Source organism: Brachyistius frenatus, unplaced genomic scaffold (assembly GCF_029030835.1).
Source record: "Brachyistius frenatus isolate BFR_SWC_R1_liver_20210118 unplaced genomic scaffold, ASM2903083v1 Contig_360, whole genome shotgun sequence".
In the NCBI taxonomy this organism is placed as follows: Eukaryota; Metazoa; Chordata; class Actinopteri; family Embiotocidae; genus Brachyistius; species Brachyistius frenatus.
In genome coordinates, this window is record NW_027210959.1 from 183,965 (window position 1) to 210,000 (window position 26,036).

The window sequence follows — 26,036 nt, forward strand, 5'->3', positions numbered from 1 at the left end:
CAGTAGAAGTCCAATAGAGTCCAGTAGAAGTCCAATAGAAGTCCAGTAGAAGTCCAATAGAAGTCCAATAGAGTCCAGTAGAAGTCCAATAGAGTCCAGTAGAAGTCCAATAGAAGTCCAGTAGAAGTCCAGTAGAAGTCCAATAGAAGTCCAGTAGAAGTCCAATAGAAGTCCAATAGAAGTCTGTTGGGTCTGAATTCAACATATCGGGCGGCAGCGCAGTAAACGTTTAGTGTTTTAGTTCAGAAGATCCGATCGGCGTCCAGAAGGAGCGGTGAGTCGGTCGATCCGGTCAGAGGGAGGCGGAGCCACGCCGCGGTCACATGATGCCGTTGGTGACATATTGGAAGGAGTCGTAGAGTTTGGTGGTGATGGAGCGCATCGATCCGTCGACCAGCTGCTCCACCAGCAGCTGCAGCTGCTCCTCCGTCAGCGACATGTGGAAACGCTCCTTCAGCCCTCGGATGGTGCTGGAGCCGTGGAAGCAGGGCAGGTGGGAGCCTGAAACACAGAAGACGCGTTACCGCGGAAACCGGGACGGTCCGTATCGGGTACGAATTAATCAAACGAAACCGCGGTGAAGAAAATCCATCGGAAATCTTCAGGGGTTATTTAGAACAGATATCAAAACACGTTATTAAAGCATTGTACGTAGAACGTGTTCTAAGCATGTTATTAAAACGTAAGTAGAACGTGTTCCAGGCGTGTTATTAAAATGTCGTACGTAGAACGTGTTCCACGCGTTATTAAAGCATCGTACGTAGAACGTGTTCTAGGCGTTATTAAAACGTCGTACGCAGAACGTGTTCCACGCGTTATTAAAACGTCGTACGTAAAACGTGTTCCACGCGTTATTAAAACGTCGTACGTAGAACGTGTTCCACGCGTTATTAAAACGTCGTACGTAAAACGTGTTCCACGCGTTATTAAAACATCGTACATAGAACGTGTTCCACGCGTTATTAAAACGTCGTACGTAGAACGTGTTCCACGCGTTATCAAAACATCGTACGTAGAACGTGTTCCAGGCGTTATTAAAGCATCGTACGTAGAACGTGTTCCAGGCGTTATTAAAACGTCGTACGTAGAACGTGTTCCACGCGTTATTAAAACGTCGTACGTAAAACGTGTTCCACGCGTTATTAAAGCATCGTACGTAGAACGTGTTCCACGCGTTATTAAAACGTCGTACGTAGAACGTGTTCCACGCGTTATTAAAACGTCGTACGTAGAACGTGTTCCACGCGTTATTAAAACATCGTACGTAGAACGTGTTCCAGGCGTTATTAAAGCATCGTACGTAGAACGTGTTCCAGGCGTTATTAAAACGTCGTACGTAGAACGTGTTCCACGCGTTATTAAAACGTCGTACGTAAAACGTGTTCCACGCGTTATTAAAGCATCGTACGTAGAACGTGTTCCACGCGTTATTAAAACGTCGTACGTAGAACGTGTTCCACGCGTTATTAAAGCATCGTACGTAGAACGTGTTCCAGGCGTTATTAAAACGTCGTACGTAGAACGTGTTCCACGCGTTATTAAAACGTCGTACGTAAAACGTGTTCCACGCGTTATTAAAGCATCGTACGTAAAACGTGTTCCACGCGTTATTAAAACGTCGTACGTAGAACGTGTTCCACGCGTTATTAAAACGTCGTACGTAAAACGTGTTCCACGCGTTATTAAAACATCGTACATAGAACGTGTTCCACGCGTTATTAAAACGTCGTACGTAGAACGTGTTCCACGCGTTATTAAAACATCGTACGTAGAACGTGTTCCAGGCGTTATTAAAGCATCGTACGTAGAACGTGTTCCAGGCGTTATTAAAACGTCGTACGTAGAACGTGTTCCACGCGTTATTAAAACGTCGTACGTAAAACGTGTTCCAGGCGTTATTAAAGCATCTTACGTAGAACGTGTTCCAGGCGTTATTAAAACGTCGTACGTAGAACGTGTTCCACGCGTTATTAAAACGTCGTACGTAGAACGTGTTCCACGCGTTATTAAAGCGTCGTACGTAAAACGTGTTCCAGGTGCGTTATTAAAGTGTCGTATGTAGAACGTGTTCTAAGCGTGTTTTTAAAACGTGGTATGTAGCGTGTTACCTTGCTGCATGATCTCGACGATCTGCAGAACCTTCTCCATGTGCTTGCGGGCTGCGATGAGACCCTGCAGCATCAACATCTTGTAGTAGATGAACATGTCTCCGTCCAAACCGCCCATCACCTGAAACACACGTGACCAAACCTCTATTCGGTGGAACTGCCCCTTTAAAGCAGCTCCTGCCTGCAGTGCATCATGGGTAATCAGACCAACATCACTGGACCACTGTGACACTGAAGGAAACTTAAAATCAGACAGATTATATTTACTCACGTCAACGAACTCCGACGTGAGTTTGAAGGCGGACGTCTCGAAGCCGAGGTTTCGAGGAGAGCTGGAGAGGATGAAGCCGAAGTCGATGTGGATGATGTGTCCTTCAGAGTCCAGCAGGATGTTCCCGTTGTGTCTGCAGGGACGCAGGGCGACCGTTAGCCTAGCTTAGCATTAAAGACTGACGTAAGAGGACTGTTAGCCTAGCTTAGCACCTGCTGTGGTGTCTCCCGTCTCTGACGTGGTGTCTCACCTGTCACACCTGTCTCTGCCACGGTGTCTCACCTGTTTCTGACCTGGTGTCTCACCTGTCTTTGACCTGCAGCAGGTAGCAGATGAGACTGTATCCGGCGCAGCTCTGGACGAAGTTCCTCTGAGCGGTGAGGAAGGCCTCGGTGGTGAAGCTGCCGTGTTCCTGCAGGAAGTAGTCGAGCAGCGACAGCTGACTCTGTTTCCTCACCTGGAAACAAACTAGACTTCAGAGTCCCGCGAACACGAACCGCTGTCGCGTTTAAAAAGCAACATCCCAGAATGCACTGCGGTACCTGGTGCAGGGAGACGGCGTTGAGGACGGGCTCGATCATGCCGCTGTCCGATGACATCACCAGGATCTTGTAGGGTTTGATCCACAGAGGAACTCGCTCCTGCTGCCAGATGGACTGAAACGGACGGAGCGGCAGATCGTCGCTAAACAAACGCTTCATTTACCGTTTCTTTTTATTTACAACTTCTGTTTTCTTCACGTTGGATTTAAAAAAATATATATATATTATTAAATATTATAATATATTTTGTTTATTTGAAAAACATCTTCAGTTGCAGTTTCGTCCAATCAGGTTTCAGCTGAATGAAAAAACAGTTTTGAATTATGTTAAATAAACGGAATGTGGAGCGGCTCTCTGAGGTCGCCCCCGGTGACGGTCGCCCCCGGTAACGGTCTCCTCCGAGGGGCGTGTCTCACCTGCAGCTGCCGGAGCACCTGATAGGCCAGCAGCTCCTGCCTCAGGTCGTCTCCACACTTCACGATGACGGACAGCAGCCTCCAGTTGGGCAGGTGGCCGTACGGAGACGCCTCCCTGATCCGCCTGACCACAAACAAAACACATAACGGTGTTACCGGGGGGGGGGGGGGGGGGGGGCATGACTGTCCTCCGCTCGCCCTCGCGGACCCACCTGACTTTCTCCTCCCACGGTTCTTTGAGGGCGACAGCTGACGGGTCCTCGGGGTCCCTCCGGAACGTGGTGGGGGTGTGGGCGAGGTTCTCCGACAGACGGCGCCTGAAACGGCATCGATACATAGGTCAGAGGTCAATAGGTCAGAGGTCGTGTATGGAGGTTTCAGATGGACAAAAAGAGTTCTAGTTCAACTGAAGTTGCATGAAACGATGTTTTTGTCCGGTTGTTCTCGTTTCTTTCAACGTCCGACCCTCTTGGAGCTGTTTTCGGTCCTGAGAGGGGAAACACGCGGCTCCCGTGCAGCTCAGCGGCCCGCCGTGGTTTTACCTGATGTCCCCGGCAGCGATGAACACTGGCTCCTTGCTCTCCAGACTGGTGATGCTGTCGACTGAAAACTGGCTGATGTTGTCGCTGCTGCTCGTCTGAGCCTCCGCCTGCAACACACACACACGGGCTGGTTTTCATCCCTCATGAGGACACCCGATGGCCACGTCTATGGACAAATGGACGAACCTCCACCTGCAGCTGTCCAATGTCGTCGGTGGCCCACGCCTCGTCATCGTTGTCGTAGTTTGGGACGGTGGAGAAACTTCCCGCTCGGTGCTCTGATGTCATACTGCCGCCGCTAGCGTTAGCAGTGGCGCCGCAGTCCAGGTTCTCTGCAGAGCGAGCCGAGCGGATCCTCGTCTCCGGGATCCGGACCGGAACCGGAGACGTCTCGAAGCTGTCGCACTCCAACACCTCCACATAGATGATGTACGGAGCCTGGGAGGTGGACGGGGGGTTTAAAGTGTTGTTTATCATGTTGTTTACAGTGTTGTTTATCATGTTGTTTACAGTGCTGTTATTTAGTGTTGTTTATCATGTTGTTTACGGTGTTGTTGTTTACAGTGTTGTTTATCATGTTGTTTACAGTTATTTACCGTGTTGTTTACAGTGTTGTTGTTTGCAGTGTTGTTTATCAGGTTGTTTACAGTGTTATTTACCGCGTTGTTTACCGTGTTGTTGTTTACAGTGTTGTTTATCATGTTGTTTATCATGTTTACAGTGTTGTTTATCATGTTTACAGTGTTGTTGTTTACATTGTTGTTTATCATGTTTACAGTGTTGTTTATCATGCTGTTTATCATGTTGTTTACAGTGTTGTTTATCATGTTTACAGTGTTGTTTATCATGTTGTTCAGTGTTGTTGTTTACAGTGTTGTTTATCATGTTGTTTATCATGTTTACAGTGTTGTTTATCATGTTGTTTAGTGTTGTTGTTTACGGTGTTGTTTATCATGTTGTTCACTGTTGTTTACAGTGTTGTTTATCATGTTTACAGTGTTGTTGTTTAGTGTTGTTTATCATGTTTACAGTGTTGTTGTTTAAAGTGTTGTTTATCATGTTGTTTACAGTGTTGTTTATCATGTTGTTTAAAGTGTTGTTTATCATGTTTACAGTGTTGTTTATCATGTTGTTTAGTGTTGTTGTTTACAGTGTTGTTTATCATGTTGTTCACTGTTGTTTACAGTGTTGTTTATCATGTTTACAGTGTTGTTGTTTACAGTGTTGTTTATCATGTTGTTTACAGTGTTGTTTACAGTGTTGTTTACAGTGTTGTTTATCATGTTGTTTAAAGTGTTGTTTATCATGTTGTTTATCATGTTTAGTGTTTATCATGTTTACAGTGTTGTTTATCATGTTTACAGTGTTGTTGTTTTCAGTGTTGTTGTTTAGTGTTGTTTATCATGTTGTTTAGTGTTGTTTATCATGTTTACAGTGTTGTTGTTTACAGTGTTGTTTATCATGTTGTTTGAAGTGTTGTTTATCATGTTTACAGTGTTGTTTATCATGTTTACAGTGTTTTTATCATGTTGTTTACAGTGTTGTTGTTTTCAGTGTTGTTGTTTACAGTGCTGTTTATCATGTTGTTTAAAGTGTTATCATGTTGTTTATCATGTTTACAGTGTTGTTTATCATGTTGTTTACAGTGTTGTTGTTTTCAGTGTTGTTGTTTACAGTGTTGTTTATCACCTTGTCCTTGGAGTTCAGCACCACGGCCTGGGTGTGGGGGACCCTGCAGACGTGGTGCTGCCTCTCGGCGGTCGGCAGCCAGACGCGCGCCGGCAGCTTGTGGTTGAGCAGCGACAGCTCTGAGATCAGCCGCTGTGTCTTCTGCTCTTTGGTGGGCAGCGTGGCCAGACGCTTCCCGATGCCCAGCAGAGACTTCACCAGCTCCCTCTGAGGGCGGAGACGCTCCGGCTGCCGGGACACCGACACAAACAACAACAACAACAACATTAGGAGCGACTTCAGACTCTCTGGACGTGTACCAAACCTGATTGAAAAAACGGGCCATTTAGTGGAGAGTGTGAGCTGCTGTTCAGCCTTCAGTCAGTCAGTGTGGACGTAAACCATTCGGATCAGAACCGGACACTCTGACGGGTTGGACCCCCTCTGATGTGTGACGAGCGTGCGGCGCTCCTCACCTCCTCGTGGACCGCCTCCACCTTCGGGTTGCTCCCGGTCCGTCGGAGCCCGGCGCCGGGCCCGCCGCTCGCCGTGGTGGCGTCGGACTTGGATCTCTGGTGGGTCCTCCTGGACGGAGACACGAACACCTCCGCCTCCCCCGGGGCGGCGCCGTCCACGGAGGAGGGGGAGGGCTCCACGTTGCTGCTGTTGTGGCGGCGGTGGCAGCGGGGGTGGGCCGGAGAGGACAGCGGGCTGTCGGACGCCGACGCCGAGACCGAGCGAGGAGCGTCAGACGGAGGCTTCAGCTCGTCAGACAGGATGAGCTTCCTCAGCTTGGCGCCTCTGGAGTGACGCTGGGTGGAGATGTGCATGTCGGAGGAGTAGGCGCCGAGCAGCCAGGCCGACAGCAGGGAGAAGGTGATGCTGCCGCGGCAACGGTGGATCTGACAGGAGATCAACAAACATCATATCAGACAAACATCTGTAAATTTATGGAGCATCTGTAATTTATAGCTACCGATAGCCTGCCTATGAGGCGTTTAGGAAACATCTGTAATTTACAGCGTCTACCGATACACGTGCCTCCGGACCGGCCGTGCTGCGGACTCACCAGGTAGGGTCGGATGGCGTCGCCCACCTCCGTGTCCATGTGCACATACATGTTGAGCAGCTGCGGCAGGTAGAAGTCGGCCTCGCTGTCGGGGAAGCTGAAGAGGCGGTTCCCGATGTACGCCTGCACCCCCGGCTCCTTCGACTTGTACAGGTAGGAGATCGCCATGGAAACGTCGAACAGCTTGGACTCGAACAGGCGCAGCAGCCACGACTGCTTGGACGACGAGGACGACGAGGAGGGCGAGGAAGACTCCGGCCGGGCCGAGGGAGGCGGGGCCTGCTGGGAGGTCCCGCCCTCTCTCTGTCCTTCGTCCTCGTCCTCCTCCTGGATGGAGCTGGAGTCTGCGTTGATGAGCCACTGGGGACTGCAGCGCTCCGTCACCTCCACCTGCTGCTGCTGTTGTTGTTGTTGTTGTTGTTCGTCCTGCTGCTGCTTGTTGTCCAGCAGCTTGACTTTGAGAAGAACTTCCTGGCACGCCTTCAGTGCCACCTCCGGGTCGATCACTGGAGACAGAGGTGAAAGAGGTCAGCAACAAAACCACGACGAGTCCTGGACCCTACGGACCTGGATCATGGGGTTCTGGACCCAGTGAGTTCTGGACTAATGTAATCCAACCAAAGTAGTTCTAGAACCGTCTGGACCCAAAGGAAGGACCACCAGAACCACATCAGGAGCTAAACCAGAACTACCAAACAAATACATGAAGATATCCCGGCGGTTGCCGTGGTGACAGTCCGTCCCGGTTACCTTGGTCCGTCCCCAGGTCCATCTCCATGGCGTCCTCCGAGATGACGTCGAGCGGCGGGCTCGGTCCTCGCGGGTCGCCGCCACTCGACGTGCCACTGCTGCCGATGCCTTCGCTGGCGCTGCTGCCGAGGCTGCCGGTGCTGCCGATGCTGCCGCTGGGGGAGGAGCTCCGGGGGCTGGCGCTGGGCGAGGACGGCTGCTCGCTGCGGGGGGGCGGGGGCAGCTGCAGCTGAGGCCGAGGGTGGTGATGATGATGATGATGATGATGATGATGATGGTGGTGGTGGTGGGTGGGGCAGTCTGAGGAGCTCTCAGAGCAGGAGGAGGAGGACGAAGACGAGGAGGACGAGGAGGCACTGGAGGGGGAGGAGGGGCAGGAGAAGGTGGTGGGGGAGGAGGAGGAGGCCAGTGGAGGGGGCGGGGCAGAGTGGGAGGGGCTGTGGTGGAGCGGCCGCAGAGCCAGGGACAAGGAGACCTCAGCGTCAGCCATGTTGGAAGAGCAAGCCTGCAGAGAAAAGAAGAAAAAAAGAAAGTGAACCAATCAGCTGCATCAACGAGGGACTGAAGAGCCAATCAGGAGAGAGGAGCACCACAGGAAGGAGGTGATCGATCCTCATCCTCACCATCATCATCATCATCGAGGCGTCCTGTTTCTATTTTTATTTCTCTCAGCTCCATGGTTCCTCCAGCCTACTGATACTCACCTTGTTTCCATGACGATGCCTTTTATAAAACAGTTCTGTCTCCATGACGACGCCTTTTATAAAACGGTTCTATCTCCATGACGACGCCTTTTACAAAACGATTCCATTTCTACGGTGATGCTTTTAATAAAACGGTTCTGTTTCCACGAAGATAACATAAATGAAAGGTTCTGTTGCCATGACGATACCTTTATAAAAAACAGTTCCGTTTCCACGGCGATGCCTTTAAATAAAAAGCTCCTGTTTTCACACACACACACACACACACACACACACACACACACACACACACACACACACACACACACACACACACACACACAGTCTCTCTCGCTGAACTGTTCAACTGTAAACTCAGTGACTGAATGACTGATTGATGATGATGATGATGATGATGAAGGCGTGATGTCGTGCAGCGTTTTATCAGGTCGGCTGTAACCACGGTAACCAGCTGTAATCCTAGCGGTCGTATGGACAAATTCATCTGGAGGTTTCGGGGATGCCGACGTGAACGACGGGCAGCGAATGCAGCGTCCTCACAGCCTGACGAAGGAGGACGGAGAGTGAGGTCATCAGAGGAGACGGGCGTCATGACGACCAGCAGGTGAGTCTTCACCTTCATCAAAAACTACACAAACACTAATAAAACAATTTCTACAACCATGTTTCTAAAAAAAAGTTGGGACATTGTTTAAAATGTAAATAAAAACAGAATGTGATGATTTTTAAATCATGTAAACTCATAATTAATTAAAAACGGACCGAAGACAACAAATCAAATGTAGAAACTATGAAAAATATATCTGCTCATTTTGAATTTGATGGCAGCAACACGTCTCTAAAAAAGTTGTGACAGGATCAACAAAAGATTAAAAAAAAAAACACCTGGTGGAACATCTGACAACTAATGAGGTTACCATGGAAACAGATCAGTAACATGATTGGGTACAAAAAGATGATTTCAGAGAGACAGAGTCTCTCGGCAGTGAAGATGGGGAGAGGTTCACCACTCTGTGAAACACTGTGTGGGAACAATCTCAGAATAATGTTCCTCAACGTAAAACTACAAAGAATTAGTGGATTTCATCGTCTACGGTTCATAATATCATTAAAAGATTCAGAGAATCTGGAGAAATCTCTGAACACAAGGGACAAGGCTGGAAACCAATATTGGATGGTGGTGATCTTCGGGCCCTCAGGCAGCACTGCATTAAAAACACACTATTCTGGAGTGGAAATCACTGCATGGGCTCAAGAACACTTGTGAAAACCATCGTCTGTGAACACAGTTCATCGCTGCGTCCACAAATGATGTTAAAACTCTCCAAAGAAGAAACCAGATAGAAACATGATCCAGAAACACCGCAGAGGAGAGGGACCATCCAGCTTGTTATCGGCTCAGTTCTAAAGCCAGCATCTGTGATGGTACAGGATGCATTAGTGCACATGGCATGGGTAGCTTGAACATCTGGAAGGAAGCATTAATGCTGAATGATATATCAGGCCAGAATGGGACCACATTTCACTTTCAAAACTCCAGAAACTGGTCTCCTCGGTTCCCCAACGTTTCCAGAGTGTTGTTAAAAGAAGAGGTGATGCAGCTCAGTGGTGAACATGATCCTAAAACAACTTTATAGAGACGTGTTGCTGACATCAAATTCACAATGAGAAAATATATTTGATATAAAACAATAAAATGTCTCAGATTCAACATCTGATTTGTTGTCTTTGGTCTGTTTTGAATTAATAATGAGTTTACAGGATTTAAAGATCATCGCATTTTGTTTATATTTACATTTTACACAGCATCTACTTCTTTGGAAACAGAGTTGTAATTTAATTAACGCTTTTTTTACTTCACGTTCTGTAAAAAAAAGTTTATATGAACACAGATACACATCTGAGAGGTCAATATCTCTAAGGTCGATATCTCTGAGAGATTGACATCTCTGAGGTCGAAGGTCGATATCTGAGGTCGATATCTCTGAGGTCGATATCTCTGAGGTCGAAGGTCGATATCTCCGAGGTCGATATCTCCGAGGTCGAAGGTCGATATCTCCGAGGTTGAAGGTCAATATCTCCGAGGTCGAAGGTCGATATCTCCGAGGTCGAAGGTCGATATCTCCGAGGTCGAAGGTCGATATCTCCGAGGTTGAAGGTCGATATCTCTTGAGGTCGATATCTCTGAGAGGTCGATATCTGAGGTCGAAGGTCGATATCTCTGAGGTCAAAGGTCGATATCTCTGAGGTCAAAGGTCGATATCTCTGAGGTCAAAGGTTGATATCTCTGAGGTCGAAGGTCGATATCTCTGAGGTCGAAGGTCGATATCTCTGAGGTCGATATCTCCGAGGTCGATATCTCTTGAGGTCGATATCTCCGAGGTTGAAGGTTGAAGTTCGATATCTCTTGAGGTCGATATCTCTGAGGTCGATATCTCCTGAAGGTCGATATCTCTTGAGGTCGATATCTCCAAGGTTGAAGTTCAATATCTCTTGAGGTCAATATCTCTGAGGTTGATATCTCTGAGGTCGATGGTCGATATGTCAAAAGTAGATATCTCTTGAGGTCGATATCGCTGAGAGGTCGATAAGAGCTATTGGAGAGGAGTTGTAGATATTGTAAATATATTGTAGAGACACCGTAGAGATACGGTAGAGATAGAGATATTGTAGAGATACTGTAGAGATATTGTAGAGATACTGTAGAGATACTGTAGAGATATTGTAGAGGTACTGTAGAGATATTGTAGAGATATTGTAGAGATATTGTAGAGATACTGTAGAGATATTGTAGAGATACTGTAGAGATATTGTAGAGATATTGTAGAGATACTGTAGAGATACTGTAGAGATATTGTAGAGATATTGTAGAGATATTGTAGAGATATTGTAGAGATATTGTAGAGATACTGTAGAGATATTGTAGAGATATTGTAGAGATACTGTAGAGATATTGTAGAGATATTGTAGAGATACTGTAGAGATATTGTAGAGATATTGTAGAGATATTGTAGAGATACTGTAGAGATACTGTAGAGGTATTGTAGAGATATTGTAGAGATATTGTAGAGATACTGTAGAGATATTGTAGAGATATTGTAGAGATATTGTGTACTGTAGAGATACTGTAGAGATACTGTAGAGATACTGTAGAGATATTGTAGAGATACTGTAGAGATATTGTAGAGATACTGTAGAGATATAGAGGTACTGTAGAGATATTGTAGAGATATTGTAGAGTAGAGAGATATTGTAGAGATATTGTATTGTAGAGATACTGTAGAGATATTGTAGAGATATTGTAGAGATATTGTAGAGATACTGTAGAGATATTGTAGAGATATTGTAGAGATATTGTAGAGATATTGTAGAGGTACTGTAGAGGTATTGTAGAGATACTGTAGAGATATTGTAGAGATATTGTAGAGATACTGTAGAGGTACTGTAGAGATCTTGTAGAGATAACAAAAAATAAACCGAATAGTTTCTCTGTTCTGGACATAATGAGAGTTAATGATGAGATATTTGAAATGTCGGAGTTATAGAAGATATTACAGTTAAATGATAAAGATAACAGAGTACAGAGCCAAGGCCTGAAGAGGAGGAGGAGGAGGAGGAGGAGGAGGAGGGCCGCTCCCTCCGGATGAAAACAAACCGGAGGGAGGAGGAGGAGAGCCGGGCTGCAACAGGGCCGCAGGCCGGGGATTTAACACCGGAACAGCCGGACAGCACCCGGGGCCGACGGCTAACGGCTAACAGTTAGCTTACAAACACAAACAGAGCGAAGAAGAAAACCAACAAAAAGTGAAAAAAGGAAAAGCAGCGAAGAAGAAGGAGGCGACGTACCCGGGTACCGGAGCGCCTTCAGTCCGCTGGAAAAGCTCCGACACTCGGCCGTTAGTCCGGTTTTCGTCCCGGGGGGGGGGGGTCCGGGTCGAGTCCAGCTCTTTAGTCCAGGTCTGGGTCCGGGTCCGGGTTTTCAGGCTCGTAAACGGTCCATCTGGTCCGGGATCTGTGGCCTGGCTCGCCTCGACTCTGCCTGCTTTAAAGCAGCAGTGACGCAACATCCGTCAAGAGACCCGCAGTCGGAAATGTCTGGAACTTCCGGCACGGGTTTACACAATAAAAGCACACATAAACAACGTGATGAATCTGGAAACATTTGCCTTAAAAACACGAAATTTTTCAATGTCAGACAATTTTTTTGTTTTAATGAAGGAGAGTTAATTTATTTGAAATACATATAAACCAAACACGGTGTGGATGTTCAGAAATATGTAGGTTTACATAGATTTGACCTCTGACCTCTTTATTTATTCATTTTTAAATTTATTTTAGTGTTGTTGCTGCTGTTCTCTTTTTATTTTCTTGATTCTTCTGACTTGTATACAAAATAAATATAGTAGGTCACTCTTCTTCTCTTATAACACTGTTCTTGATGAATTTACCAAATGGTGGTAAATATGCTAGATTTTGTTGTTATAAGAAAGTTTATTTAAAAAAAAAAAACATCCATAACTTTAATTAAAACTACTATGAATTTAAGTAATTTTTTGATGCGTGACAGTTCTGTTCATTTTTCATTGTGGCAAAATTCAGTAAATTTGTTTGTAATATTTATTATTTTCCTCTTTTTACTTGTACTGAATATTATTAAGTGTCTGGATGTTTGTCATTTGTTTGATATAATTTGTAATATTGTATTTCTGATCATCTAATTCTAGTTTATTTGTAAATTATTACAATAATTACCAATAAAGTTGAGTTAAAATATAGACAAAAACTGTTTTAAACCTCGAAACAACTTTAAACAAGTCCTTTTCTTTTTGTTATTTATGTTTAAGAATAAATATGAAAACTGTTGTGAAGAAAAGGGAGAAATGATTAAAGACTGAAATCTGATCAGTTTATTGAAATGCTGACCGACAGAATATTTATCTGAGAATATTTTCACTGAGATTTTTTTTAATGGTTAATTAAACATTAAAAAAAATTCTGATCGTTTATTATGAAATAAATCTTAAAACGCTGTGATGGGAATTTATTCACTGGATTAACTTCATTATTCAAACTAATGATCCGCAGATTAATTATTGTGTGTGCAGTCTTGAAGCTTTTATTTTGAAGTCCGGCTGGTGTCAGTTCCGGTTGTACTGTGGTTAACTTGACAGCAGCAGCTGGTTCTGGTTCTGTTTCCGTTTAAAACATCCGTCTTCCTCCTCCTCAACTCTTCATCAACTTTTAATCAACACGCTAAAGAACTTTTCACAATAAAAGCAAAAATAAATGTAATTTGTCATTTTGAGTAATTCAAAAACTTTTCTTTCCTGCAATTTTATTATTTTAATATATGTGGTCACTTTTATTTAAATAAGCTAGTTAATATTGATATTGCATTTAAAACATTAACATTTTAGCGATTTGACTGAACGACACACCAATTAAAAACTGAGAAATTATTCCCCAAAAATTCATAAAACCTTGTTCTGTAAAAACTGTGAAAGAGACCAAACTCTGCGAACACATTTAATATTTGAGTTTTGACATGTTTAAAGTTTAAATGGTGTTTCCAGGTGAAAGTTTGGAAAACTAGTTGAAGTTCAAATAAATTTCAGAGGATTTGAAAATTCTCTCCGTTCATTTCAATGGCAGGAATTTTTCCAGAAACAGTTGAGTATTTCAAAAAGTAGAAATAGAATAAAGAAGTTGAATAAACTCAGAACTGCAAATAAAAAGCTGAACCTGTTGATATTTGAATGATTTCAACATCTGAACGGATGCAGAAGTTCTCAAAAGAAAAATCTAAAAAAAAGAAGTCAATTTTGCGAATGCTGACTCAGCTAGATTTCACCGGGATCAATACATTCTTATGTTCATCTGAAACAACACGTCACACTTTATATGTTGATCAATTCAATCATTTTTATTTACAGATTCACCTCAAAACATTTTAGTTACAGATAATTCTTTATGTTTATATTCATATAAACTCAATTTTGATTGATCTGAATCAGAAATGTACAAAACAATGAGTTTTAAACAACATGTGTCTGCAGTTGAAAGTTAAATGACAGAAGACATAAAAAAATAAACTCACCAAGAGAAGTCAGATTTGTTAATAAGTTGTTTGGGTTTTTCAAAATAAAAGGTCAGACAAACTGATTTAGATCCAGATGTTTTCATCAGTGAATGAAGGGCTCATTTAAGCTGTTTTTTGTTTTTTTTTCAATATTCATGTTAAGAGATGATGAACATTTCAGCTGTTTACGTTTATTTCTAGTCACAGAGACGTTAGCTGGTAAAATCTCCACATCACCTACAGAGTCAATGAATGGAAACATCCTGTCGGTGAAAGTGTGTGTGAAGGTGTGTATGTGTGTGTTCGTATCAGGATCAGAGAACGACAGCTTCCCTCCTTTCCAGTCCAGATTCACTCTGATCCTCTGGAGCTTCTTCTGTACTTGGACATCAGTGTTTGGAGCTGCTGGTGACTGCGCTGACAATTTACCTTTATAGAAATATATTCTCCAAAATCCAGAGTATATGAATCCCTTCCTCTTGACAGACTCTGCCAACACACCCAGTCTCCACTCTGGACTGTCTCCAACCTCGACGTCCCAGCTGTGAGTCCCTGATTTAAAACCCTCAGAGCTCAGGACAGAGCGGGAGTCAAACCTCTCTGGATTATCAGGAAGCTGCTGTTTATGTCCTCGTCTCACACCGGTCAGATCTTCAGACAGGACGAGTCCTGGACCAGCAGTGTTTGGATCCAGAACCAGAGGAGTGTAGGAGACCCTGTCCTTCATCTTGCTCCAGATGTTGAAGGCCAGGTTGCCCAGATGTTTGGCCTGGTCTATCAGAGCTCCTGAGGGCAGCTGCAGATCCTCCAGCAGGGGGCAGCGTCGGACTCTTTCCGCTGCAGCCTTGTAGTTGTTGAGGAAGGAGATGTCTTCAGCTCTCAGATCCTCCTCTGTGGCTCTGACTGCATCTGAGAGAGCTGGTATCTGTCTGCTCAGAGCCTCCACCTTCTGCTTCATCATCCGACTCTTCTGCTCCTCTTCCTCCCTCAGCGCAGCCATCCTGACCTCCTCTTCCTCCTCTAGAAACTGGTGCAGCTTCTTGAACTGTTGCTTAATCTGCATCTCTGTGTTTTGGGCCTGGACCTTAATGTGTTTTTCTGCTCGATCAAACTCCTCTTTAACTCGTTCAGAAACCTTCAACTTCTCCTTTAAGGGCTCCAGAGTTTCCCGAAGTTCCTTCTTGTGTTGTCGTGCAGCTTCATCGACGGGTCTGAACATGTGGCCGGTGTGTTTTTCTGAATCTCTGCAGACGAGACACGCTGGCTGCTGATGGTCCAGACAGAAGAGTTTGAGTTTCTCAGAGTGCAGACTGCAGAGATCCTCTGGAGGTCTCTGATCTCTCTCCTGTGAGAAGGTCAGTTATAAATATAACTGCAGTATAAATATAACTAGTATAAATATAACTGCAGTATAAATATAAATGCAGCATAAATATAACTGCAGTATAAATATAACTAGTATAAATATAACTGCAATATAAATATAACTGTAGTATAAATATAACTGCAGTATAAATATAAATGCAGCATAAATATAACTGCAGTATAAATATAACTGCAATATAAATATAACTGTAGCATAAATATAACTGCAGTATAAATATAAATGCAGCATAAATATAACTGCAATATAAATATAACTGCAATATAAATATAACTGCAGTATAAATATAACTGCAGTATAAATATAACTAGTATAAATATAACTGCAGTATAAATATAACTGTAGTGTAAATATAACTGCAATATAAATATAACTGCAGTATAAATATAACTGCAATATAAATATAACTGCAATATAAATATAACTGTAGTATAAATATAACTGCAGTATAAATATAACTGCAGTATAAATATAAATGCAGCATAAATATAACTGCAGTATAAATATAACTAGTATAAATATAACTGCAATATAAATATAACTGTAGTATAAATATAACTGCAGTATAAATATAACTGCAATATAAATGTAACTGCAGTATAAATATAACTAGTATAAATATAACTGCAATATAAATATAACTGTAGTATAAATATAACTGCAGTATAAATATAAATGCAGCATAAATATAACTGCAGTATAAATATAACTGCAATATAAATATAACTGCAATATAAATATAACTGCAGTATAAATATAACTGCAGTATAAATATAACTAGCATAAATATAACTGCAGTATAAATATAACTACAGCATAAATATAACTGCAGCATAAATATAACTAGTATAAATATAATTGCAGTATAAATATAAATGTAGCATAAATATAACTGCAGCATAAATATAACTAGTATAAATATAATTGCAGTATAAATATAACTGCAGTATAAATATAACTGCAGTGTAAATATAACTGTAGTATAAATATAACTGCAGTATAAATATAAATGTAGCATAAATATAAATGCAGCATAAATATAACTGCAGTATAAATATAACTGCAGTATAAATATAAATGTAGCATAAATATAAATGCAGCATAAATATAACTGCAGTATAAATATAAATGTAGCATAAATATAAATGTAGCATAAATATAACTGCAGTATAAATATAACTGCAGTATAAATATAAATGTAGCATAAATATAACTGCAGTATAAATATAACTGCAGTATAAATATAAATGTAGCATAAATATAACTGCAGCATAAATATAACTAGTATAAATATAATTGCAGTATAAATATAAATGTAGCATAAATATAACTAGTATAAATATAACTGCAGTATAAATATGACTAGTATAAATATAACTGCAGTGTAAATATAACTGTAGCGTAAATATAACTGCAGTATAAATATAACTGCAGTATAAATATAAATGTAGCATAAATATAAATGTAGCATAAATATAAATGTAGCATAAATATAAATGTAGCATAAATATAACTGCAGTATAAATATAACTGCAGTATAAATATAAATGTAGCATAAATATAAATGTAGCATAAATATAAATGTAGCATAAATATAACTGCAGTATAAATATAACTGCAGTATAAATATAAATGTAGCATAAATATAACTGCAGCATAAATATAACGGTAGTATAAATATAACAGCAGTATAAATATAAATGTAGCATAAATATAAATGCAGCATAAATATAACTGCAGTATAAATATAAATGTCGTATAAATATAACTAGTATAAATATAACTGTAGTATAAATATAACTAGTATAAATATAACGGTAGTATAAATATAACTGCAGTACAAATATAACTGCAGTATAAATATAACTAGTATAAATATAAATATAACTAGTATAAATATAACTACAGTATAAATATAACTAGAATAAATATAACTGCAGTACAAATATAACTACAGCATAAATATAACTAGTATAAATATAACTGCAGTACAAATATAACTACAGCATAAATATAACTAGTATAAATATAACTGCAGTACAAGTATAAATGTAGTATAAACATACAGTAACTGTAGTATAAATATAACTAGTATAAATATAACTGCAGTATAAATATAACTGGTATAAATATAAATATAACGTATAAATATAACTAGTATAAATATAACGGTAGTATAAATATAACTGCAGTACAAATATAACTGCAGTATAAATATAACTAGTATAAATATAAATATAACTAGTATAAATATAACTACAGTATAAATATAACTAGAATAAATATAACTGCAGTACAAATATAACTGCAGTATAAATATAACTGGTATAAATATAACTAGTATAAATATAACTACAGCATAAATATAACTGTAGTATAAATATAACTAGTATAAATATAACTGCAGTATAAATATAACTGTAGTATAAACATAACTAGTACAAATATAACTGCAGTATAAATATAACTGGTATAAATATAACTAGTATAAATATAACTACAGCATAAATATAACTGTAGTATAAATATAACTAGTATAAATATAACTGCAGTATAAATATAACTGTAGTATAAACATAACTAGTACAAATATAACTGCCGTATAAATATAACTGCAGTACAAGTATAAATGTAATATAAACATACAGTAACTGTAGTATAAATATAACTAGTATAAATATAACTACAGTATAAATATAACTAGTATAAATATAAACATAACTAGTATAAATAAAAATATAACTTCAGTATAAATATAACTAGTATAAATATAACTTCAGTATAAATATAACTAGTATAAATAAAAATATAACTAGTATAAATATAAATATAACTAGTATAAATATAAATATAACTAGTATAAATAAAAATATAACTAGTATAAATATAAATATAACTAGTATAAATAAAAATATAACTAGTATAAATATAACTGTAGTATAAATATAACTAGTATAAATATAAATAGTATAAATATAACTAGTATAACTATCACTGCAGTATAAACAGACACCTGGAGGACATTCCAACACTTCCCAGTGCATGATGGGTAAAAAAGACAAAGGACAGAAGGAGATAAAGGAGTCGTCAGAAGCTTTGAACTTCACGTCTTTTAATCCATCAACGTAGGAAAATAGATTCACATTAATATTCTGGCTTCTGTCGTCCTCTCTCTCCTGTTCTCCTCACAACAAACAAACAAATCAACAGAAACAACCGACGGACCAACAGGGCGAAGTAAAGGTGCATTTCACTGATTATTGTCATTTCCAAACCAAACCAGGAAGGTTCATGTTGGTTTTCTTAGTTTTTTTATTAACCTCACTTCAGTCGTGAATTTAAGGAGTAAAGTGCCACAAAAAGGAAAATCACAAAGTCAGCAGGTCACAGGTAAACAAAAACAAACGTTTAGAAGTGAGAATATAGAAAACGAGACAAACAGCCACAGGAAAACCATGCAGGAAGCCGGCAGCGTCTTCCACAATAAAAAACAAAAAGATAGCTTAAAAGATCTCCATAGCAACGGGAAGAAGGAAACCTGCACAACGAGCTGTACAACAGGATGAAACGCCGACGAGCAGAACGAAACAACGACGACCAAAAGATTTAAAAAGAGTGAACAGAACGGCAGCGAGAAGCTCTGAGCGTCGCCGTGACAACCTCGCTCAGGCTCCGCCCACAGTCCAACACCCCCCGTGTTCTCTGGAGCTCTCGGGATCCAACCTGAGGGAGTTTGTGGCGTCGAACAGAAGCGACTTTCTCTCTAACCGTCACATGAACCGTGAGGTCGACCGGCTCAGCTCCGACAAACGCCTCTTCATCTCATCACGTACATTCACCTTCAGCAGTCAGCGGTCGGGCCCCTCCCCCTGAGGTCGGGCCCCTCCCCCTGAGGTCGGACTCCTCCCCCGGAGGTCGGGCTAAGTGGCTGAACTGAAGGTGAATGAACTTCATGTAAAGCTGCTCTTCGCGTCGCTCTAACTTCAATAAATAAGGTCATAAAAAAGACGCGTGCAGCAGCTTTTAGACAGGAAGTGACATCAGAGGTCGTCGTCTCGGAGTCTGATCCTTCAGTGTCGACACGCCGCTACCCGAATCCCGATTCATAATCTTTGATTATCGACCCGTTTCTGGTTTGTTTGTTTGAGCAACACGCTCCACAGTGACAGAACCCCCCAAACCTGGGCTACTAAAGCAGGCCGGACCGGACCGGACCGGACCGGACTGTGACCTGCATCACCAGAACCTACCCGAAAGCAACATTTCACTTTGAGACAGTCTCAGGCCGAGTCTATGAGGTCTATCAGGTCTACCAGGTCTATCAGGTAGACCAGGTCTACCAGGTCTACCAGGTCTAACAGGTCTATCAGGTCTACCAGGTCTACCAGGTCTACCAGGTCTAACAGGTCTATCAGGTCTACCAGGTCTACCAGGTCTACCAGGTCTAACAGGTCTATCAGGTCTACCAGGTCTACCAGGTCTACCAGGTCGACCAGGTCTACCAGGTCTACCAGGTCTACCAGGTCTACCAGGTCTACCAGGTCTAACAGGTCTACCAGGTCTACCAGGTCTACCAGGTCTACCAGGTCGACCAGGTCTACCAGGTCTACCAGGTCTACCAGGTCTACCAGGTCTACCAGGTGAGTCTAGGTCTGGCAGCATCCGGATCTCAGTACACTTTAAAGGAACAATGTTTTGATAGTCTGTCCCCCCAACAACAAGTCAGATACAACAAGTCCCACTTTGAAGTATCAAGTCTAGACAAGTCCAGAGTCTAGTCCCAACTAAAGACCCAAGTCCCAGGTCAAACCCCCGGAGGAACGATGAGGTCCAGACCATCAGGTCAACAGTCCCGTGCAAACATCGGTTGTTGTATCATCCGTCCCTACTGACAACAAGTCCTTTACCAAGTCTCACTTCAAGACCTGCAGGTTCCAAGTCACGTCTTCGGTTCAGACCAACAAGTCCTGAACCGTTGTTTTAAGTCCTAAGCACGTTTTTAATTTCTGTTTTGCAAGTCGGACCGACCTGAGCATGAAGGAATCACAGAGTCCGCCGACCGATGACTGAAACTCGGTTGTCGTTACTTCCTGCTGCCGTCAACAAAGTGAAACGTTGCCTGAAACCGGTCGTCCGGTTCGACCCGCCAGTTGCTGCAACTTCAACAGAACAGGATGTCTTTTTCTTTTCCTTTCTCATTGATTCAAACTCATAGACTTCCTCCTGAATAGTCAAAACAAGGATCAAACTTTGTGCGATAAAAAAAATGAGTCCGTCGAGTGCAAAGCAGGAAGCAGGAAGCAGGAAGTTCCTCGTAAGAACTCGTCCATGTATTTTGTTAAATGCAAACAAGGAGGAAGTGATGTCACGCAGACATCTGGTTCTCACGTCGGACATATTGGCACTTCACTGGAGACTCTTTATAAGAAACGACCCGTCAGCAACATCAGTGCTCCTGTGAACAACCAATCGTAACGCAGTGCTAAAAAATACTAATTTTCCCATCATGCAACGAGCCTGATTTTAACAGTCAGTGTCCCTTTAACTGAGCTGAAGCTCGCTGTCGGAAGGAAACCTTTTGTTTTTCTTTTTCAGGATGGAAAACAGGATGCGGTCCTGCGGTTTGTAGCACCAACAAAGAAGACAACAACCGTGCGGCATTGGCAATGTGACATTCCCATGACGACGGGGGGTCAAGCTCCGCCCCCAGAGACCAGCGAGGAGGAAACAGATCAGTCTTTTAGAGCGTTTGTTAAACATCGACGTGGCGGCTTCGTGCGGTTCGACGTTAACGTGAAGTGTTTTCTCCGTAAACAGGCCGAGTGTTCGCAGCTTCTCCGAGCGGTCGGAGATACAGAGCGTTGACCTCTGACCTTTCAGCGGAGGAACTCGTCCGCGGCCGCGTCACATTGCCGATGCGGTCGGTGCTGCGGTGGAGCTCGTGGAGAGGCGGAGTTAGTGCAAAGGGCGCATGGCGACGTACAACAGCGAAGCTAAAACGTTAGCGCTACGGAAGCTAATCTGAAACATCGCTGATGAATCACTTTACTGCATTTCAACGTGTTCCTGCGTCGCAGCACGAAACGGTGTGCGTTGCTCTTCGAGCGTTTTCTTCCTCCTTAAAACCAACATCTGGAGGATCGAACATCTGGAGGATCGAACATCTGGAGGATCGAACATCTGGAGGATCGATCATCTGGAGGATCGAACATCTGGAGGATCGATCATCGAACATCTGGAGGATCGAACATCTGGAGGATCGAACATCTGGAGGATCGAACATCTGGAGGATCAGGGAACCTTTAAAAGGCTCCGACCCGTAAAGTTCCTGAAGGATGAACACCTCTCTTCATCCTTCCTGAAGCAGCAGACCACCAACATGTTTACAGGGAGAAGGAGGCGAGAGAAGGAGGTGAGTGAGGAAATGAGGAGAGAAGGAGGGGAGAGAAGGAGATGAGGTGAGGAGGTGAAACAATGAGGTGAGAAGGTGAGGAGAGAAAGAGGTGAGTGAGGAAGTGAGTGAGGAGGTGAGGAGGTGAGTGAGGAGGTGAGGAGGTGAGTGAGGAGGTGAGTGAGGAGGTGAGGAGGTGAGTGAGGAGGTGAGGAGGTGAGTGAGGTGAGTGAGGAGGTGAGTGAGGAGGTGAGGAGGTGAGTGAGGAGGTGAGGAGTTGAGGAGGTGAGTGAGGTGAGTGAGGAGGTGAGTGAGGTGAGTGAGGAGGTGAGTGAGGAGGTGAGTGAGGAGGTGAGTGAGGTGAGTGAGGAGGTGAGTGAGGAGGTGAGTGAGGAGGTGAGTGAGTTGAGTGAGGAGGTGAGTGAGGAGGTGAGTGAGGTGAGTGAGGAGGTGAGTGAGGTGAGTGAGGAGGTGAGTGAGGTGAGTGAGGAGGTGAGTGAGGAGGTGAGTGAGTTGAGTGAGGAGGTGAGTGAGGAGGTGGGTGAGTGAGGAGGTGAGTGAGGAGGTGAGTGAGGTGAGTGAGGAGGTGAGTGAGGAGCGTCACATGCAGTGAAGAAGTCGCAGGTTTGTAACATCGTCCAATCTGTACGATGTTTTGTCTTCATCTGTCCTCCTCGATTGGCTCTCTGCTGCCAATCAGGAAGAGGAGAAGAGAGGGGCGGGGCTTGTTGCAGACGAGGTAAAGGCTGATGAGCGCTAGTGTCCCTCTCTCTGTGAGGCTCCTCCCTGGTCCTCCGTTCTCAGCCCGACGGTGGAGGAGGCGGAGGGGGAGGAGTCAGCAGCGGAGGAGGCAGGAGGAGGAGGAGGAGGAAGAGGAGGAGGCGGGGTGACGAGCTCCACCGGCGTCAGTGTGATCTCCACCTCGCCCCGCTCCGCATGCAGCGTGGGCAAGGGGAGGGGGACAGGGAGGGTAGGCAGGTGGAGGTGCGCCGTGGGCGGAGCGGCTCCGCTGTTGTTGCTTGGTCTCGGAGCTTTTTGGATCACCTCCACCATCGGGGTGCGGCCTGCCGCCAGCTCCCAGCTGGGGTTCTGGAACAGCAGCAGCGGCCGGCCGTGGTGGTCCGGCTCGGTAGCTCCGCCCGGCTGGCACTGCACCACCACCCCGCGGTGCTCCACCAGCCGGTGAGCCGGCTCAGACGCTGCCGACAGCGGGCTCAGAACCAGACCCGGCTGCTCCTGGATCACCAGCTCCAGCACAGGCTGTGAGGAGGATGAGGAGGAGGAGGAGGCCTTCTGGATCACGCCGCCGCTGAGGGAGGTGATGATGGGCGGGTGGGAGGGGGGGGCGGGAGGGGGAGCGGTGGGCGGAGCTTGAAGGGCGTCCTCCGGCCGAGGTTTTCTCGGTCGTCCACGTTTCCTTTTGACCGGAGGAGCGTTGAGGGCGGAGCCACCGGGCCCTCCCCCGCCTGACGTCACCACCTCCAGGGGGCGCTTGGCGGCGCCGCCTCGAGGTTTCTGGACCACTGAGGTGGGGGCTGCCGCGGCATGCTGCTGCTGAGGGGCAGGGGGCGGGGCCACCTTGTCCCGGTCGTAGGACAGGCAGCTCTGCGGCAGGATCATCACGGGAACCGGCCCACCCTGCTGCTGGGGCAGCGTCGCCATGGCGATGACCTTCACCCCCCCACCGCTGGCGGCAGCGGCGGCGGCGGGTCCTCCAGGTCCGGACGCCCCTCCGACACCGGACGGGTCTTTGGGAGCCAGCGAGGGCGGCGAGGAGCGAACAGACAGCGTCTTATCAGGGAGGGAACTACGGGGGAGGATTCTGGGTAACTGCTTGATGAAGGCCTCGACCTGCACACACACACAAACACACACAGACACACACAAACACACACAGACACACACAAACACACACAGACACACACAAACACACACAGACACACACACATTTCTTAATTTGTCCTTGTGACTCCATCACATCGATCAATAAATCCCTCCAATGATCCCTGATGTGTTGACCTACCGCGGGACGCAGAGATGAGGAGGAGGAGGAGGAGGGGGGCGGAGCCTCCAGGGAGGAAGGTTTGGACACTGCAGCTGACTTGTCTCCGGCCGGCAGCTTCAGCGAGGATGAGGAGGACGCGTCTCCGACGTCCTTCTGAGGACAGACAGGAAGGTGAGCGGCGGGACGGAGCGACCGATGACATCAACGGTCGCTCGGCAACAAACCTTCAGATCGGACCCTGCGTCGGCGTCCGCTTTCGAGGCCACAGGAGACTTCTTGATGACCTTGTGAGTTTTAGCGGGACCTCCTGTTTACAAACAAACAAACAACATCAGCTGTCAGTCACCGAGAAACAAACAAACAGCAGCATCCAGGATGCTAACGTCGGTCCCCACATTGATAGACAGACCGACACACCTGCGAGGGCGGCCGAGGTCACGAGCTCCGCCCGGCTGCAGCGCGGGTTCACGATGTGCTCCTGGATCAGGTAGCGAGCGATCTCCACCACCGTGTCGAACGAGCGCTTCAGGATCTTCTGCGCCCAATCACAGATCAGCTCGCACGCCGCCTCCGTCACTTCCTGTTTGTAGGTCTGGACCAGCTCAGTCAGCTCGGCCTGGAGACACCCACCCACGGGAGGGGGGGGGTTAGCAGCAGCACTGTGTGTGTGTGTGTGTGTGTGTGTGTGTGTGTGTGTGTGTGTGTGTGTGTGTGTGTGTAGAGCAGGGGTGGGCAAACTACGGCCCGCAGGCCACATCCGGCCCGTTGGTCTTTTTAATCCGGCCCACTGATGATTGGTACAGAATTGCCCAAATCAAATCATAATTATGACTGCATTCATTTAACCTTGTAAACCAAAAAGTTTGCCCACCTCTGGTGTAGAGTGTAGTGTGTAGTGATTTGATTTTGATTTTGTGATTTTATACACTTTATTAATCCCCGAGGGGAAATGTCTTCACTACAGCAGGGGGGCTCTCAGGGGGGCTCTCAGGGGGGAGATGCTGCAGCAGGCTAGTGTAGTGTGTAGAGTGTAGTGTGTACAGTGTAGTGTGTAGAGTGTAGTGTGTAGTGTGTAGAGTGTAGTGTGTAGAGTGTAGTGTGTAGTGTGTAGAGTGTAGTGTGTAGTGTGTAGTGTGTACAGTGTAGTGTGTAGTGTGTAGTGTGTAGAGTGTAGTGTGTAGTGTGTAGAGTGTAGTGTGTAGTGTGTGTGTAGAGTGTAGTGTGTAGTGTGTAGAGTGTAGTGTGTAGTGTGTAGTGTGTAGTGTGTAGTGTGTAGTGTGTGTGTAGTGTGTGAGTGTAGTGTGTAGTGTGTAGTGTGTGTGTAGTGTGTAGTGTGTAGTGTGTAGTGTGTAGAGTGTAGTGTGTAGTGTGTAGAGTGTAGTGTGTAGAGTGTAGTGTGTAGAGTGTAGTGTGTAGAGTGTAGTGTGTAGTGTGTAGTGTGTAGTGTGTAGTGTGTAGTGTGTAGAGTGTAGTGTGTAGTGTGTAGTGTGTAGTGTGTAGTGTGTAGTGTGTAGTGTGTAGAGTGTAGTGTGTAGTGTGTAGTGTGTAGTGTGTAGTGTGTAGAGTGTGTGTGTAGTGTGTAGTGTGTAGTGTGTAGTGTGTAGTGTGTAGAGTGTAGTGTGTAGTGTGTAGAGTGTAGTGTAGTGTGTAGAGTGTAGTGTGTAGTGTGTACAGTGTAGTGTGTAGTGTGTGTGTACCGGGTCGTTCTTCAGGTCCAGGTTCGGCAGCAGCGGCATGTTGAGGACCGTCTTCCTCCTGATGCCGCTGTAACAGTACAGTCTCTTAAAGGATATTTTGACTGTCCTCGGCCGCCGAGACGTCTCGCCTTGATGTTCGGGAAAATGTCCCTGATGATCTTCCCGAAGTTGGCGGCGCTCAGAGGACGATGCTGCAGGTTGTCACAGTATCTCCTGCAGTGGGTGGGGGGGGGTCGTTATATTGTGTGTGTGTGTGTGTGTGTGTGTGTGGGTTTGGGTGTGTGTGTATGTATGAGTGTGTCTCTGTGTGTGTCTCTGTGCGTGTATGAGTGTGTCTCTGTGTGTGTCTCTGTGCGTGTATGAGTGTGTCTCTGTGTCTCTGTGCGTGTATGAGTGTGTCTCTGTGTGTG

The 26,036-nt window shown here is 44.5% G+C and overlaps 3 protein-coding genes across 4 annotated transcripts in view; all 3 read right to left on the reverse strand.

Moving 5' to 3' along the window:
- Positions 1-175: 175 nt before the first annotated feature.
- LOC138636203 (phosphatidylinositol 4-kinase beta-like) lies at positions 176-12,137 on the reverse strand. 2 transcript variants are annotated; one of them, XM_069724098.1, is made up of 14 exons: positions 11,917-12,137; positions 7,367-7,871; positions 6,617-7,122; positions 6,024-6,449; positions 5,569-5,796; positions 4,072-4,317; positions 3,880-3,986; positions 3,550-3,654; positions 3,338-3,461; positions 2,922-3,035; positions 2,685-2,836; positions 2,380-2,512; positions 2,109-2,229; positions 176-501 (listed from the first exon to the last, which is right to left on the reverse strand). In XM_069724098.1, the coding sequence occupies exons 2-14, from the start codon at positions 7,854-7,856 to the stop codon at positions 320-322; spliced, it is 2,934 nt and encodes a 977-aa protein (XP_069580199.1). In that variant the 5' UTR covers positions 7,857-7,871; positions 11,917-12,137; the 3' UTR covers positions 176-319. The 2 variants fall into 2 exon arrangements, with proteins under 2 accessions (XP_069580199.1, XP_069580198.1); XM_069724097.1 differs by having other exon boundaries at positions 4,066-4,317.
- Positions 12,138-14,018: 1,881 nt separating this feature from the next.
- On the reverse strand, positions 14,019-15,509 carry LOC138636195 (nuclear factor 7, brain-like; the record flags this gene model as incomplete). Its single annotated transcript, XM_069724074.1, has 1 exon — positions 14,019-15,509. A coding segment is annotated over one exon (1,257 nt), but the record flags the coding sequence as incomplete, so codon positions are not given.
- Positions 15,510-22,447: 6,938 nt separating this feature from the next.
- rfx5 (regulatory factor X, 5) overlaps positions 22,448-26,036 on the reverse strand; it is a 9,604-nt gene continuing 6,015 nt past the window's right edge. The window contains 6 exon segments of the mRNA XM_069724089.1: positions 22,448-23,775; positions 23,948-24,082; positions 24,154-24,236; positions 24,347-24,545; positions 25,627-25,704; positions 25,707-25,839. Of these exon segments, the coding sequence (XP_069580190.1) occupies positions 22,681-23,775; positions 23,948-24,082; positions 24,154-24,236; positions 24,347-24,545; positions 25,627-25,704; positions 25,707-25,839 (1,723 nt within the window). The 3' untranslated portion in view covers positions 22,448-22,680.

Bases quoted from the DNA above. Each gene is read 5' to 3' on its own strand.
- LOC138636203 (XM_069724097.1), bottom strand. From the start codon at position 7,856: ATGGCTGACGCTGAGGTCTCCTTGTCCCTGGCTCTGCGGCCGCTCCAC. The intron at 3,036-3,337 runs GTGAGACACGCC...CGTCCGTTTCAG, and splicing joins AGGTGCTCCGGCAGCTGCAG to TCCATCTGGCAGCAGGAGCG. The intron at 502-2,108 runs GTAACACGCTAC...TCTGTGTTTCAG, and splicing joins CGTCGAGATCATGCAGCAAG to GCTCCCACCTGCCCTGCTTC.